Raw genomic sequence first — 18467 nt, forward strand, 5'->3', positions numbered from 1 at the left:
ATTTTACAGACTAAACAATTAATAAATTAACTGAATAAATAATCAAAATATGAATTAATAATTAAAAGAATCATTATTTGTAGGTCTACTGTGGTACTAGAATGCTAACAGCCTAAATTAGGCTGTACTTTCCTAATGCACCAAACTAACAGCTCCAGCTGGTGTTTTCCCAGGGCATGTTGAGGCCTGCCCCCTGATTTCAGCAAGGAAATCAACCAACAGGTGCTCCTACAACCTAAACCTGTTGTTTCCCTTCCTTGTCCGATCTCTTCTCGTACTTTGCTTGGCCGTGATGCTGCTGTAGTTGATGTAGGTGAGGAGGGAGGAGAGGAGGCAGTGTCTGTCTATCAAAGGTGGGAGGAGGAAAGAAAGCTTTTGGCTGACTATGTAAACCACTAAATGGTGCTTAGTGATCTGAGGCTTTGCTTGCTTGCTTGCTTGCTTGGTTGTCTGGAAATATACTGAGCAACAGGTTCAGAGAGTGACAGTGTCGCTGACAAAGTGCCTTTGGGTGAGGCAGCACAATTGTGGAGCAGTTAGGTCACACAAGAAGTTTCAGGAAGTACGTGAATGTAAAAAAACATATGCAGCACTCACGTTTTCTTCCAGCTCAAAATGAACCTTCCTGTGGACCTCGGAGATTTCCATCAGCACTACACCTGGCACACAGAGAGTGGGAGAAAGACAAATGTTCAGGTTAATGTCAGAGAAAAGACAGGCAGTGATCTAATCGTCTGCTCTTGTTTGCTTTTTCTTTCAGTCTTTTCTGAACAGTAAAAAAAATACGCTATCTAAAGATACTGTGCAACACTGGCAACTGTGTATAATGACAATGAGCACAATGTATGCACTATTTAAACTGTATATGAATGAGTGTATGGCTTGCTACCTGCTACAGATTATGTTACAAAGGATTCCCTTAGGTTAGATGAAAGGAAAATAAATAGTGCCTGGACCAGAAAAACCTGACCACCTACTGCTCGCCTAATCAAAAAGAGCTCAGATGGCAGGCAGCCACAAATTATAACCTTCTGTCTTTGCATGTTGCTCACAAGAGCAATCAAATTAGGATTATGAAGCACAATTATTATGTGGAAAATTGTAATTAAATTGACCTCTCCGCTACAGTGCACAGCACACTGTCAGTGATTTAATGTCAATCTAAAATCTAAAATAAACATACTTGAATTCACAGTGTAACAAATAAAATACAAAAACAAACTTCACCTTTTCCACAAGACTGCATGGATATGACTACCTATAAAGCTTGTAAAAGATACAAATATAATTATAGTTGCCAAACACTTTTCAAGGGCCACTAATTTAATAAATAACAGCAAACAGTGTCATTGCTATGCAGCTTCATGTAAGAGCAGTAACTTTGAGCCAGATGGCCTTCACGCTGACTTGTGTCTGTTTCTAACATATTGTTTATGGCCCGGATAGTGCTGCTGACGGACTGAGAATTGTGCGATTGGCTGGTTAGGATCCCTTGACAAAACCATTTTTAACACCCAGCAGATTACTGGTAGAGATGAAGGAACAATGTGTGTGTTTGCAAAAATGTGTGCGAGGCAACTACTCTGATAACTTGGTCTTAGCACAGATGGAGGTCACTTTATTGTGAGAACTAGTGTAAGAAACTGCAGCAATGAAATGTGGCTACAACTTCAGGTCGTTCAAAAATGTTTATTATGTTTTAAATCTAAATAATTTGTAAGACTACGATTCAAATTATAGACCGTGTATAATATGTGTTGGGTATATTTTCTGTGTGCAGCATAGATGTAGGATACATGACAGATTTAAGGCTGATAATGGGATACATATAAAAGCAGAAGCACATCGTCAGAATGGAAACTTGACACTGCATGTTATGACTTTTTCCTGCACTGAGCTTTTCCCTTAGGCATTTATTTTCCATGTACAGAGAGTAAATGTCACGACCAAAAGTATTCTTCAGTAGCAAACAAGTACAGCTGCACTGTACACAGGGGTGTTAACAGTGATGCAACACTGAGACATTTTTTAATAACAAATTTTCCACTGTACAGATATAGCGGCTTCTGCTTCAGAGCACATGAACAGCTAATTTGTCTGTAACAAAGGGAAGACAGGGGCCTTCACAGAAAGTAGGCGCTGGCTCAGTGATTAAACAACACATAAGTCATTCAATATTTCCATATTTATTGAGGTTTGTAGATGTTGTAGACCAACACTGCAACAAATGCACAAAGCAGCCGTCTGCACAAACCCCCACAGAAAGGATTTCTAAAAATTAATAAAAAGGGAACGGACAGACAGTACTGTCCAATAATTAATTGGACAGTAATTATTTGAGTTCAAATCCAATAAATCAACCTAATATCTAAAAGTATATAATTCCATCAGAGGTGGTAACTCCAATGGAAAAAAAAAAATCTGCTCCCTTTTCTCAGCAGTGCTCTGACGTAAGCAAATCCCTCACAGATGTTCAATAGGCTGTCAGTCTGATCTATCACTATGACCTGTACATTCATCAGTAGGTAAACACGGCCCTTCCCCACTCTGTCTTTTTACACCGACTGCCCCGCCTTGCCTTACAGCAAGACTGGCAGTAAATCTGCCCTCTGACAGAGCAAAGAAGGGAAGGGAGCAACAGTAGCGACTGGAAGAGTGGAGAGAGGGGAAAGCGTGTTAAGGAGGTATATAATGAGGCAGGAAAAGATACAGTTAGTATTCAGTGTTGGAAAAAGCAAGAGACAGAAAAGACAGCAAATGAGATACTGAGAAGAGATTAAGAGGGTAGAGGCATATGACGGCAAAGAATACGAAAAATCCACCACATTAGTCCAAAAGGACGCTGGGTTACAAGAAAAACAGCCCAAGACTGAATGCCTGACACACCTGACCTTAGCCTGCTTATCTTACAATAATAACGTAATCTTGAAAATGTCACCGGGTGCGGTATAAAGTCAAATACCTGACAGACGGGATATTTGTAGGACAAAAAAAAGTTGTGAGTCATCAACATGTCACAATATCTAAATAATTGAATCAATTCAAATGTGTCATGTTACAGACTGTACACAAATGTCTCAGCTACAGTAACGTCACAGAAACCAACAGTCTTTTTCTGGCACTTCGAACTCATTTGTTTATTGTTGTCACGGTCTGTGCAAAACGTTGCCGGGCAACAGGTGTTCTCGATCGCGCAAGGTGTGAGGGCAAAAGTGTGTCATGATGTGGATAACACCACCAAGCGATCCACCGCCATTAGCTAACAAAGCCAAACCGACATAAACCCACACAATGCAGACGGGCTGCCCTGTTTATACAGGCTGTAAAAAGGGTCTGGGGTCGTGGCTGGACACGCTGTGCTTCACTATTACAAGGCTGATAGCTGTTACTCGAAAGCAAAAGGTAGCATCTGAGAGGTTGAATATCTAAAGCATAACCTTTTGCTTGGATGTTAGGAGTGTTTTGAGTCATAAAATACACAAATGTGAACCAGAAAAGAGGTTTAGGATGAGAGAAGATCATCAGAAACGTAGTTTAAGTCGCTTTTATTGCTCTTCTGTCTCTACAAAGAAAGACAGCACAACACCTATAGTAGTAGATGCATGCTTGTCCTAAGGGCACTGTAGTTCATATCAGTGTCACATATCGCTGTTTGAACAATACCACTTAGTGATTCGATTTGTCCCTTGCCTCTGGTTAGGTGTAAATTATGCAAGCAAACGTGTCATGTATAGGAGAGCAAGTGGAAAAAAATGTTCTTAGTCTTTCTTTTCTTCTATAATCCATGACGTATGATGGATGGGTCCCACTCTCTCTGTGTGTGTTCAGAGACTCAACCATGTCATTATAAATGCATTGTATGAACAATGATCACTTGATTGCAGCAGACATAATGTTAAAAAAAAGTGTTATTAAGCTCCATTATTGAGCCCTGCACGCTGTGGCTACTGTGGAGCAGAGATAAAGTAGAAGAAATAAAGTTAAAGAAAATACCTTGAAAGTAAAAACTTCCTACTTTGATTTTTGGTAAACAACATTTTGCTGGTAGCATGCAAAGCGGCCCACAGTTCCTCCACTGTTTTCTGACTGTGGGCAAAATAATCCTGGCGTCTGAGAGAGCCACCTGACACACCATGCAAACATGCTTGGATTATGTAAAGTGGGCCTGATGCCATTTGAACAGACCAGGACTATCAAAGGACGGTGTGTGTGTGAGTGTGTGTGCGTGTGTGTGTGCGTGTGTGTGTCTATGAAGCGTCTGCAAAGCCCTCGCTGCTGTAAAAGGACAAGACTGGATGAGATTCAATTCCCTGCCGACAACAAAATGCTGCATGGTCATGGTGTCTCACAGGCTGTTAAATACTCGTCAGATTGTTTTTGGCAACAGTTCTACTGTCCTTGTCAAAACCCTCTTAGAAAGCCAACAACATATTTTAGGTTCCAGCATTAGTAACACTTAGTTTCACCTCAAATAAAGTTATTAGATATAAAGACTGAATACAGCAAAGCCCACAACTCATGGTGTCCATACATCCTGGTCCTTCAGATCTTAATTCCTGCTCCTGGTCTGACCAGAGAAGGAAACAAAGTCAGATACCCGAGTGCTTGACTGAAACAACTGTTGACATTTGAACTCTGGCGGAGGAGGAGAAGGAGAAGGAGGAGGAGGAGGGAGACTAAAGGAATTAAAAGGAAGAAGGTAGGAGGACGAGGTGCACCGGTCCTCCAGTGCCTCTCGAGAGTATCTGGTTTCTGGTTGACTACGCGTCACTGAAGCTCAGGTTTCTGAAGTGGCAGCTTCACTACGTCCACTAGCAGGCTCAGAAACAAGACGCAGAGACCTTCTTATTCATTTCGAAAGACCTCATGTTTCCAGCAAGAAACTTCCTCCTCATCTCAGTAGGTTTATATAGTATAAGTGCCATCGGTTGGACACCCTGGCTGGTTATAGGGATGTGTACTACAGAATCCAGTTACAATGCATTTAGGATTGTAATGCTTGGTTCATTAGATAAGATGGTTGTTTGTAGTGCGTATTTAATCACCCCCTGCTCTACATAATCCCTCATAATGACTCAGACTAAAGTGATCCGTCATGACCAGAGTGCCTCTCCCCGTCGCCGTCTGTCTCTCTCATACAGGGATTAGTGGATGCTGGAGTGTATCTACAGGTCAGGAGTGAGTGAGACTCAGTCGGGACATCATGACTTCACCCCACATAAAATGGTTTTGTCTATGTCATCCCTAGAATTTATCATTTCTAGTCTTTATTTTTCCCACTTTGAATATTAAAACAGGTGATAGCCCGACCGGGTAACAACACTGATAATAATCAGCAGTTTGTTTGCGTCCCTCCCCTCATTTCCTCTTCACTGAAGCATATTCCATACTCGATTTACTGTATACTCTTACAGCAGGAACCAACAACAACAACGTTTACAACTTTAAATACAGTTCAGTTCAGCAATTCAGTTCAAACTGAAGCTAAAGTGCTTCACCTTCACAATGAGTATATTTTATAAGCTACGGATGACAAACTAAAGTATTTCTTTCATGCGATTATGTTTACGTTTAGTACAAAATATGATCAGAGTATCTTAAAATACAGTAGACACAAATACAGGCACATCCATAACCTGATATACTGAAGTGATAAACCACCCAAAATCAATATTTGGATTTTGTTTAACAATCAAGAACTTGTAGATTTCGGCGCAGCTGGCAGTTAAACATTTATGGAGAAGAAGAAGCTTTAGCAATGGTTGAAAGAACCAAAAAATTAATTAAAACTTGTCACTCCTGCAGCATAATTCATTTCTCAGTTGTCCATATTCTCATATGCTGCAAACACTCAAGTCTTTGCAACAAAAACAATGACTGTTTCCAACATGTTGAACAGATGGGACAGATGGAGGGATGGAAAGCTGAGATGTGGATTTATTATCATACTATTTTGCATAATAAAAAGTTAGAATTCATTGTAGATAACATGACCAGCCGCGGCTCTTCGTTAAGGTGAAAACTTTTACGGCCAAACTTTCAGTCTACACAAGGTGAATGTTTCATATTCTGGGTGGTATATCACTTTAAGTGTGTCAGGGAATTGACACCAATACAACAGCAGGCTCGTCCCATTGTGCTGCTGAATTTAATTAGCAGTTTTGCTGCTAATCAGCAGGGGAGCTGAGAGACTTACAGCGGTTTAATCAAAGTGTGTCACTAGTGACAATGTGTTAGGATGCCAGACATCTTTGGACTGCAAATGAGCTTGTGGGAACCGAAGCCTGGGGAGTTGGTTAGAAACAAACAGTGAACCAAACAAACCCTCCGCCACAGTGTATTTCTTAGCTTAAAACACGCACAGTAGTACACCAATACAAGCATCAAGCTGGCATTAATCAAAGTAAAACTGCTGCTTTTCCCTGGTTTGCGTGCCTCAACGATAATGGGAAGATTTGACATCACAAATGTTTACTCATTCTTCTTGTTTACCTTCTTTTATAAAAAAAAGTACAACAATTTGTTCAAATTCAGCAGCAATGCCTTTAACTGAAGACCCACAAGCATGTTTTTCATGGATTCTCCACTGTATATCAAATATTTGAATCTTTATGAGACTCACTGCAGATTTCTCTGTCCAGGAAGAAAAATATTTTTTTCTCTATGGCCAGGTTTGGCCACCAGGACTTTTGGGAAATGGATTTACTTGCATGTTGAGTTCAAGCTGGCTGACTTTTTAACCAGTGACTGAAGGTGTATTTATGTTACCTTACATCATCTTACATTTATTACTATTTACCTCATTGATCTTTTCCTATTGATTGCGAGGCACTGCCATAAAAACACTACAATTTAAAATATAAACATCCAGACAATGTCTTCCATTAACTTCTTCAGCTTATATTGATAAACTCCACATATACACTGTATCAAGGCAACCCTGGGAATCAACAATGCTCCTGAGAACCAAGTGAGATAAACAACTATTTCAGGAAAACAGGAGTTCTCTCCACAGTCTGCAGATCTTCCCCCAGTTTATCCCAGTAGAGAGCCAGAGGACAGGGCAACATGGAAACTTACCTAATTCTCTGGAGACAGGAGACACTGCAGCACTCTCCCCAATCTTAGACATTGCATCAAAATACAACTTTCCCGCCAGGGTCATTGCTGGGAAAATGATAAAATAATCATTAATGATTGTCAGAATAGTTATAGACTCCCTAATACTTGTTGAAGACCTCTGAACAACCAAAATATTCTCTAAAAAAAAAAAGGTACTAAAATGTACTTTTCCGGCCACCCTTCAACCTTCTAGTTACAAGCGTCTGTATTTCAAAATTATAAGTTATAATGAATGTTTATTCAGGTAGTAAATAAACGCTTACCAGCCACTGATTTCTCATAGTTCTTGCCCAGGTTGACCAGATTCCTCAGTCCCGGGTTGAACTGTTCCATTACACTCTGAGTGGGTGGAGACAAAGGGAGAGACAGTTAGTCATAATCTCATTCAAGGTTTTAATGGTTATGCGGTTTCAAACACTACTGAGTTAACAGCTGGGTGACTGTCCACCTGAATGAGTGACATCAGATGTAAATAAGGTGGGCGAAGCGTGAAATACACGGCCGTGTTAAACCCTGTTGACCATTTATTAACAGGAGCTGTGAACTACGACCTGCAGGCAAAAAAATCACCTGTATGCCATACAGAGGGTCTTACATGTTCCATGGAAAATGACACAGACACTGAAGAATGAGACAACGCTGCAAAAAGAAAGGAAAAGAGGAGGGGGGGGGGTCCTTGATCAATGTCACAGAGTGGAACTATCATCCGTAATCATGTCTGAGACTCAGGACTTATCTCTGTAATTATGTAAATTATTGAGCCTCTCTTTGTGATTACTGTGAGAGGATAAGGTCTTAGCTTAGGTTCACACCCAAGCCCAGAATGCAGGAAATTATACAAATTAAATGATACAAGTAAACAACATTAAAATAACACATGGCAAACAATCACACGTGTCTCTTTCATGTATCTAATAGTCATCACAAACCTCTGCTTCAGACCTTTAAGCCCAGAACATGTAAGCTACAAATACTGCCCATGTGATGTTTGTATTAAACAATGACATCTCAGATCCTCTCATTTTAATAATACATGAAATATATACCTGAATTGGAATCTTTGGGTAAGAAAGACAGCACAACCTCGCCCTAATTTGCCGCTCTGTTCATATTCTGGGAAACCCAGGGTACTGTTGATTATAGCTGCGAGCGGGAGGCGAGAGCTGCCAAGGAGCTTGCTGTATAATCTTACCACACAACACACACAGCCAGCTAAATTATTAAACCTGGAGTCTTTTTCCTGCATTTCATCACACCAAGGAGCTGTGGGGGCTGTCCCGAGAGAAGGCCAACGGACAAAAGCTATTCAAGAAGGATAAATGCTTGTGAGAAAAAGCAGTAGGTCTCTTTTTCCCCCCCTCCTGCAGCCTCTTTATACCCACTTACCTTCACTTTGACACCTGTGGAGCGCAGCATGCAGACCATGCTACACAAGCGTGGTAAGTTAAAACTTTTGGTGGGACACTTTTTAACTGGTTAGAAGTCTCTTTTAACCCAACTGGAATCACATGGTGCTCCATATGAGCGGTCATTAAAACTGTTTGGAAGGACACTTTCCGCCCCACTAGCCAACATCAGCAAAGTAACAGAAATTCCAATTTCAAAGCACCCACTTATCTTTAGGAAATAAATTCAACTTAATTGCTGGAAGGCATAGATGTCACAGTACACTTAAGAGCAGCTCAAATGATGCTGATCAGCCGGGGCAGCACTTTAATGAGGAAATGGCAGTCCTAGGGTGGGGCTATTTTCTTCAAAACCAGTGATCCAAACTCACTAATAGTCACTTACTGGCTCTCAGAAAAAGAAGAAGAAAAAAAAAACCTCTGCACTCCAAGTAAAAACTGTTTCAACACTGTATTTAACTGATGAAGAAGAGGTTAAATTGAGTTTAGAGGCTGTACTGGGGGAGCCCTCAAAACACTTAAATGTTGTTAAATGTTAAAAAAAAAAAAAATTACAGTGTTGACATGTATTTATAACACTCCATGTTATCATAATAACATTAGCCTATACATTATGAGCCAATATTAACTGAGTCCAGGTTGACTTCTACCTTCAGTCCATCTTAAAAACACCTGTTAGTCGTCGTTCAGCCGGTAAAAGTCACTGGAAGTTTAACTAGAGCAGGTAACTGTTTCAGTAGTGGACACATGGATGTATGGAGGGGCTTTTTTTTTGTCTTCCCTCCTTTGTCGTGTCGTGGTCGCACCTGTTGTATTCACACCAGCACTCACCTTGTATGTACTTTCAGTTAGCTTGTACACCTCCTCCGCGCCCCTCGACATGGTTAACGATAAATAAATCCCTCGCGACCAACAAAAAGAAAAAACACACACAAAAAAACAACGCCAACCAAAAAGGTCCAAGAACGAGTGAGTCTGTGTGTGGAGGGGGGAAAGTGACCAAACCTACGGGCACATTAAATTCCTCATAGCCAGCAGGAGACGCAAGACGCACACATACCAACAAAAAAAGAAAAAAAGAAGATACAAGTGTGTCGTTAGAGGAAGAAACAGAGGAGAGTGAGTCTGCTGCTGCTGCTGCTGCGTGTGAGCGCAGGAAAAAGCTGAGCTGTCAAACTTGTTGTAGGTGGTTAGTTGAGAGAAGGGGAGGAGGCCTGTGGAGGTAGGGAAAGGTGGACAGGTGTCAAGCCAGCCGAAGTAAAAAGTTAAACCACTTTTCCGGTTGGCTACTTTCAAATTAAACCTTCTGTTTGTTTGTTTTTTTGTTTTTTTTAATTAAATCACTGACCATAATGTGTTGCAACCTTCTGAGGGAAATGTGTGACAGCTGGATATGTTAATATTTCATAGTAAAGCCTTAAAGTAAAAGTTTAAGGTGTTTTGGCCCTAAAGGAACAAATGTACAACTTATGAGAACATTTTACCTCTATTATTATTATCTATCTACTACAGAATTAGTGTACTTACACATATACTTCCCCACATTGTGTTGCTCTCGTTGTGCAGAAATAGACATAGATCTAAAAACAACAAAGCTTAACAAAGGTAAATGTAAACATTTAACTAATAATCTTAGTTAATTAAACTCAAAATCTTGATGTTTCTTTTTTATGCTTTTATTTTGAAGGCTTTGTTCCAGTATTTTTCTGGATACTTCCGTCTGGCTTGACATTTGCTGCAGGCAGGTATAAGGTGGACAACAGACTGAATACTGGAGACGGGCGCTCCCTGGAGGCAACTAATCCATAATACAATGAAAAAACACACCACACATTCTGCACACACACACACACACACCCTCATGTGGTTTTAGTACTATGGTAAAGGTTGAGGGTTTGTCTTCTTTTTTAAGAGTTTTCTTTCTATTCCTTAATTTCTTCCTTGTTTTTGTTGCCCCTGGTTCAAGTTTATGGAGCTTTGTGTGAGTGAACATCTTCAAATAGTACATATGTACATGTTTCTATATTGCCAAGATATGCCACAACCTTACAGGGATAAATTAGAAAAATTAAAGAATCAATAACATGCCTGGTGCAGAAGTAGCTCTAGTGAAAGTTAAATAACATACACCAACTGCTCTGGGTACAGGATTCGTTTGCATTTGTATTTTCACCATGTAGAACATTTATTTCTCACATTAGTTTTAACATGGTAGCTCCATCTTTGAAATGGCACATAATGGTGTTGAGGAAGTTTCGAGATCTACCACTAGATGTCCCTCATGGTCAGCTGATTTTCTTTCAGGCTGAAAGAAGTTTTGAGACAAAAAAAACATGTGTATGACATTCATTTATTTATAAATGTAAATACCTAGTAAACTATGTTTTGCTGTTCCAATGTTAAGTAGTATTTTTCGTATTATATGACAACCTGACTAATAAATGATCAGTACAACCTCTCATATAGGCTATGGACCTTTTGTAGTATTTGGACATCTTGCCAACAAATCAAACAAAGCAATGGCAAATATCACGAGTATCACTTTGGAGAGCAAATATGCAGAGCCTTTGGCTTGTAAATGTCATCTGATGTTAAAACTATGGAAAGCTCCCTGCAGCAATGGGGAGCTACAAAAGGAGCTGAATGTAAAATGAGATTGTGCCCTCAGGCTCTGAACGCATACCGCTGCTTTCAGCCCTCAAAATGCTGTAAGGTGACACATACAACGTAATTAGTCTCCAAAGCCACTATGTGAGGGTATTCTATTTTTCACTCCCTTGTTGTTATCTCCTGCATCACAGCCATCCTGACAACCTCCCACTGAGTTATGTTCCTGTAGGCAGGAATCAATACTAAAAGAATATAGTGCTAAATAAAGCAATATGAGGGTCAATTATAACCAGTCACTAACATTTCTGAAGGGCTGAAAAGTAACTGCAGACTTTCACTAAGTTCTGTGTGCTCAAGGACAGATGTGAGGTAATGTGCTTCTAATGTGCTTCATACATAAAGCTCCATCTATTTCAAAGAAAAGATTCAACAAAGTTTAAATTGGAAATTGCAATGGAGAGTGAGAAAAATGAGACAACTTTAAAGGACCAGAGTGTAGGAGTGTGTCAGTCAGCCAGTGTTTAGTTTGTCCATTCAGGGCTACTGTAGAAACATGATGGTCCAACATGGCGGCCTCTGTAGATAAAAATAGCTAATTGTAAGATAACGAAAACACAATTCTTATACGATTCTTATATTCAGGTGATTATACACTAATGAAAACAATCCTGTAAATATTATATTCAATTTCTGCCGATAGTTTCTCTCCTGACTTTTAATAGGAAACAGCTGGTTTATACTTATATTTATTATACAGCTGCTGAAAGATAGTGAGAGTTATAATAATAGGATATCATTTCAAATGAAAAGGATCTTCAAGTACACTTGGCCTAAGTAAGTCGGCTATTGATGTATGTTCACAAAGTCAAAGCCTGACAGAGAATCCTTTTTATATTGGACATCTAATCTATCCAGAGTTGACCTGACCCATCGGAAAAATCAGTACACCCAGACACCAGAGCGTGCTGCAAGGAAATAGACTTAAAAACCATACAAGGAACTTTCATTTTGTGTTGATTCTGGAGGCCCCTGTGCATAAAGGCGGTAGTGTTTCCACCACCTCTCGTCTGATTTCAAAGGATATCCAACCAGGCATTAAGAATAACTATATAGAAATATCCAGTCTTCTTGCTGATGATCTCCTGTGCTTATGTAGGTCATATAGAGGCACCAATATTAAACTGAGGCTGTTTCATAACCAGTTAAAAACTCCTTGTGGTATGTTTAATAACACCCCATCTCCCATCATCCAACTTTTTTACTTCATCAGTGATTGTGTCAACTAATCATAAAGCCTGTCAAACTATGAAGAAACTGATATTATTACTGCCAGCTGGGGACGAAGAAGAGAAAGAGAAAATAAAAATGTTGAAGCACGAAGTAAAAGCATAGTCCTTTGACTAACAGAATCTACTTATAATGGTTCAGTCGTGTTGTACTTTGTGTCATTGCTGTTGAGAGTGGTAAATGTAAAGATTATAAAACATTACATCTGCTCAAGTTCTGGATGTACTCTCTGCCAGTGTTGTCCAAACTATTTGTGATCTCTCATTCATTGCCTCTGTTGTGCATGTCCTCTCAAGGACAGACTCCCATCCATTGTGACGGAATTGCTAAGTCCACAAGACATTCAAAATACAGCCTGCTTATGCTGTGCCAGCAAGGCCAGCTCCTTTTCAGACCTGCCATATTTTTCATTTCACAGAAGCGGTGGGTAGACAATGGAGATGGCTTAAGAATTCGCTTTTCGTCCTTGAAAGATTTTACACAATTCTTTTGCAATTTACAACCCAGCATGTCTAATCAGCAGAAGCGTGTAAGAGAATAGTTTGCGTTCTCTGAAACTCTTTGTTTAATTTTGTTTTTATTGACGTCATTTATACTGTTTCTAAAAAAAAAGTGCATGGTTGGAATAGAACCAAGGAAGACAGAGATACAAAACTCCTCATTATACTCATCCATTTTGACCAACACCAGAGCCCAGTGTACAAGAAGACTATTATTTCCTGACTGAGCTGAGACGCTGGAGCTCATTACTTTCACCAAGCAAGATCATAAATCTAGCCTTAATCTACTGGGCAAACCGAAGACCTAAACCCAAACAACTGATTCTCGTATATGACATTATTTTGTAGTAACAGCTTGACCAGAAAGCAGAACAACTGTTACCACGGTGCATTTATCAGAAAAACGACATAATATTCAAGCGCCTAAGTGACAGAGTAGATGCAAATTATCCATTAGATGAGCAGCCGTCTTCAGCTTCACAGTGTTCATGGTAAAAATCATCAGTAAACTCCCCGCGCTGAGCTTTGACAGTCTCATCATGATGGATACAGAAACAGGGATTTTAGCAGCTTTTGGGTTGCACTGCACCAAGTTATTCCCAGAAACATTTTCCAAATTGAGGCAGGCATAAATCTCAGTCTAAAATAAAACTTGAATAGATGATTTACTGGTGCCTGGAGGAGGCTGGAAGTACTTGAGTAAGAGAAAAAAAACAACTTGAAAATAGATTTTTAAATGAATGGATTTAAGAGGGTCAAAACTATTTCATTCTGATTTAAAACTTTATTTTAAAGAGGCTGCAGACAGACAAAATGTCCATTTTGTCATCCCTCAGTGGGAGAGGCATATTTCTAAACTCATTCTTATTCTAAAGTGATGAGAACAAAGGTCTGAATTTTTATTCTTTGAGAAGAGTGGCTGCTTCTTGAAACCGCTGAGTCATCTGTTCAGGTATTCTACAACATTATACTGACGAAGGCAGGGCTGATTTAATGCACAGCAACAAGCGAATAAGTAACAGGAAGATTCTTGTAAAAGTTTCATATCACACTTTTTGCCATTTTATTTTACACTCATGTCCAATAACACACTCTTTCAAAGGTGAGCTAGACATTTAATAACTAATCACTCTCAGGACCCAGAGCCAGGTCTGTGTTGACCTTGTAAATGGGTAAAATAAATCAGGAAAGAACCTCCAGTGATGGAGGTGGAAATAGTTTTACTGGACTTTGGAAATGACTGTACACACACACACACACACACACACACACACCCACACACAAAACACACAAAAGTAAACAGGCCCGGGCACCCCGAGGGTACGCAGTAGCGAGCGTTTGCTCCTGATGATATTGTGGTCAGCAGTGTGTGAAAATTTAATAACAGTTGATGTCAGGCGCTACATCAGCCGTGTCGGGTAAAACTGCCATGTATGAGCTCTCCATGCTTCAGTGACACCACAAAACATTTACAAACAGTAAACAGAGAAGCCATGATTCCTGTATCAACAATAACTGGTCTTTTTATCCATCAGAGGCCTGGTTTCTTGTGCTTTCGTCAGAGGCCACTGAGCATTTTTACAGTAGATTTTTTACAACTGGAATCTGGACAAATAGCTGAGGGTCGTCCTGTTTAGAGCTGAAAATGTAGGTCAGGATGCAGTGTGCTTGACTGTAATCAGTAAAAAGTCATAGAGAGTTTGTCACCTTTCCTTCACCTGCAGTTGTAGCAACCTTATTGGTGCAATTGTTAGTGTTATTTTTCAAAATGCCACAGATCGCAAATTTGTCAAAAACCTTTGTCCTCAGGAGTAACAAGTGAGAGTCAGCCTGGATGCAGTACTCTATGCCTGCCTGGGGCTTCATGCAGGGCCTAGAGTTGATCCACATTTAAAGTTGCTAACAGGCAGCAGGCATTAACATGAACATTGATCCCAAAATCATTGTGTTTATGCAGAACTCCCCGCAGAATGCAGACATTTTTGATCACACCAAACATCTCAAAGCTGCAAACTCTCGTAATGCGGCACTGAGACATCTCGCCCACGAATCTTGTCTGAATGAGACAAGAGCTGTCATTTTTTTTAGCTACAAAGCTCTGCACTCAGGGACCTTGATTCAGTGCCTTTGAAGGCTCTTCACACACAAACACACACGCACATGCACTAATTGCTGTCTCTGTCATCACTATGCCTTCCCTAAATACTCAAGGTTTGTATCTGGGTTAATTACACATTCCCTAATCCCTCCGAATCTATGACTCGCCATCTGAATCTGCCTTTTGACAGACAGGAGAAGCTTTGCACTGTTTGTGTGACATAACCATCCGGCCATTAAATGTGTTGCGTTTTTTTTTATCTCTGCAAATACAGACCATAGGGCAGCTAAATGAACAACCCGTGCTTGTATTTATAATTTATACAGGAACAGGAGATGGTTTACACAGCGAGCAGCTCTTTATCATTTAGTCTGTATGTGAACATGATATGTTGAAATTACATCATTTACTATGTGAGTTGCTTGTATCTTGGTCCCTGAGTACATCTGTCAATTAGGAGGAGATAAATAAGCCATATGTCTTGGTGAGCTGTAAGCTGTGCTGAAAAAATCTCAGTCAAGAAGTGTCCTGTCTAATTCATTGTTCAGCATCAGAATCCTGTAGACAGAATACAGATTCAGGGAGAGAATATGAATGCAGCATGTATACAGAACGTAGAGCATGTTTGAAGGTGTGTGTGTGTGTATGTGTGTGCATTTTTCTGTGGCTTATTAAACATGGATTTGGAACTCAACCTTGAGTGCGTATACTATATTGTGTACATATTTACACAGGCTTCCAACTCTCCTCAAAGGGTTATCACTGTGGAAGGCAGTGGAAATAATGCAATGTCCTCCTGCCCTTTGAGCATCATACCATGTTTCCCTAGTCCATAAATCCTCTAACAGCATAAGAGAGATGTCACAGAGATATGAGGGTTTGTAACGCAAACTTTAATTTATAAAATCAAAGGGCTAAAAGAGGCCTTTTAAGCGACAGATGCACAATCAAAATTAAACGCCAAATTTCCATCTTTGATAAGCGGTTTCAAAGCCATAAAACATCCAAACACTTTTTATACAAAACGTCTTAAGTTCATAAAACACATGTCCATATTCATATCCAGCTGGATTATATCCTGAGCTGAAAATGCTATTAGTGAGGAAAAGGATGGCTTTTTGTTGTCAGCCTTTTGAGGAATGACTTGTCTAGTACAAGCCTGCCATCAATTATGCAAAATTTACTGCTGTTAATGCAAACAACCTTGAAACTCTTGTGGGGCTTTGGCACAATGAGTCAGTCTAAACTCTCGTTGCGATCGATCACGGCCACTGTAACTCAGGTGAACGATGGTCTTCTTGGCACAAACCAAGCCTGCGCCAAGTGCCTGCCCGCCTCTAAATCTCCGCCTACTGTGCATATCAATAGCGTTTCACTTCCTTCCTTGTCTTCCTTACAGAATATATAACTGCTTGAGTATCTAATGGTGTCATCTGGTATTTAAGATGCATTGTTATTAAGAATTGCACTGTGTAAAATAGAACAAGGCTACAACATATTCAAATAAGGCAATTCTCCTTCGATTTAGTGTTTTGCCTCATGGTCTATGTGTCTTATTTTGTGATGTGTACTGTGTGTGTGCAGAAAACTCTCACAGGCTGTATGTGTGTTCATGGCTTGAAGTAAAAAAAAACAACAAACCAGCATTTCTGCAAATGCAAATCACTGAATAATCCAATCCATCCAATCAGTAACAAGGTGTTCAAACTGCATGAACACATTAAACACATTTTATATGATAAACTGTCAACTTTTCCTCCGTTAAGCATACATGAAGACACTGCGCATCTGCTTCAGTTTTACCCAGCATCCTCTCAGCCACGTGGAGTCCGCAGGAGGAACATATGGGTAACGTGACGATGCCGACCTTGGCAGCGAGGCTGTTGATCTTGGTTGCCTCGTTCTTATCATATAATAACCATTCCTCTCACACTCACTGTCAGACACCCAGATGCTTATTTTTCATGCTCTCAGTTACTCTGTTGATCCAGTTTGCTCCCTCGTGTCAAAAGCTCAGACATCAAGCTAAACTATTGTTGTTGTTTTGTTCAGACCATTCACTCAAACGTGACCGGCCATGTTCCTCCATCTGTCCTGTCAACCCTGTATCCTCGCCTGTCTTTTGGTCAAATAAAAGGTAGAGAAACTAGAAATTGTTGATTTGATCCGAAACAGGTTGGGCTTACTTTTAGCCACTGGGAACAGGAAGTTCATATTCATAAATAGCACGCTCTATAAATAGGGCCTGCCTGGATTTTGTGTCCACAAATAAATGGTTTTATGTCCCCAGATCCCTCTCCTGATGAAAGTCACATGATCTGCTAATGTCAGTGGAGAGCAGAGCTTAATCACACCAGCAGGAGCGTGTGTATGTGTGCGCACATGCTTTGGTGAGCCTGTTGAAGGGTGGGTGGGTTCATCTCCTGAGTAGGAAACGTTGGCTGCCGGTGATTTTGTTAGCAGCGGTGGAATGATCTAGATAATACACTTATCCACAGCTCCTCTGGGGGAAGGCGAGCCACTGACATCTGATTAGATTCCACAAAGATAAAAGGATCATGACGAGTCACATGTCTAGTTTATTACTGGGTGACTTTGGGAGTCTGTCCCATGAATCAACATCAGATAATAAAGTGATGACTTTCTGTGTTTAATCTCCAGTCAAGAAGAACTGATTTGTTTATCGTTTATGCGTTTTTTTTTTATCTTGAGTGAGTGAGCTAGAAATGAGGTGAGTTTGATTTCCACACCTGCCCAACATCTTGTTTTTAATTTTTCCACAATAACAACTAAGACACAACTGATTCTTACTGCTGTTTTGTTGTTGATGATGGTAGCATCGAGAAACGTGGCAATGTGAATGTATTAGAGACCTAAAGTTCCCATGGTTCCCCAAGTTCCCACATAGTTTATATTTTATGTGTAGCTTAAAACAATGGTTTGGTTTTGGAAACTCATCTTCAGTGAGAAGATTGATACCACTTTCATGTTTGTAGGCTACTCTATATTAAGCCAGCACCAGGAGCCGGTTAGCTTAGCTTAGCACAAACACTGTAAACAGAGGGAAACAGCGAGCCTGATATCAAAATCAACACCTCTAAAGCTTACTAACTAAGATCTTGTTTCTCATTTGTTTAATCAGTAACTTCCTGGAATCTTATTTTTTACATATATGACCACCACACCGGCGGACAGATGCACACCGGCACATTTGCTACATGCCACTGTCCTATTTGCAGCTTTGCCACGCTCGAAATGATAAATTATAATGGAAAAACACAAGGTGGGAGTCTGGAGCTTTTCGGGTAAGTTTAAACAGTAGTGCCCACACGTCCACACATGGTAGACATTTTATATAGTGCGATCAATTTTAGTATGAAAGATGTAAACAGTTCTTCATAGTTGAAAAAGTTCAGGGTACAAATGTGACAAGTTGTATATGAC

The 18467-nt window shown here is 40.1% G+C and overlaps 1 protein-coding gene across 1 annotated transcript in view; it reads right to left on the reverse strand.

The window, feature by feature from the left end:
• LOC118322900 (brain-specific angiogenesis inhibitor 1-associated protein 2-like protein 1) overlaps positions 1-9736 on the reverse strand; it is a 28444-nt gene extending 18708 nt beyond the window's left edge. Inside the window, exons 1-4 of the mRNA XM_035654750.1 lie at positions 9360-9736; positions 7386-7461; positions 7081-7167; positions 598-659 (exon numbers count right to left, since the gene is read on the reverse strand). Of these exons, the coding sequence (XP_035510643.1) occupies positions 598-659; positions 7081-7167; positions 7386-7461; positions 9360-9410 (276 nt within the window). The 5' untranslated portion in view covers positions 9411-9736. The remainder of the gene's footprint in view (positions 1-597; positions 660-7080; positions 7168-7385; positions 7462-9359) is intronic.
• Between the last annotated feature and the right edge of the window lie 8731 nt (positions 9737-18467).

The sequence above is a fragment of the Morone saxatilis genome, unplaced genomic scaffold (assembly GCF_004916995.1).
Source record: "Morone saxatilis isolate NCDOM2014 unplaced genomic scaffold, NCSU_SB_2.0 Contig14, whole genome shotgun sequence".
NCBI lineage: Eukaryota > Metazoa > Chordata > Actinopteri > Moronidae > Morone > Morone saxatilis.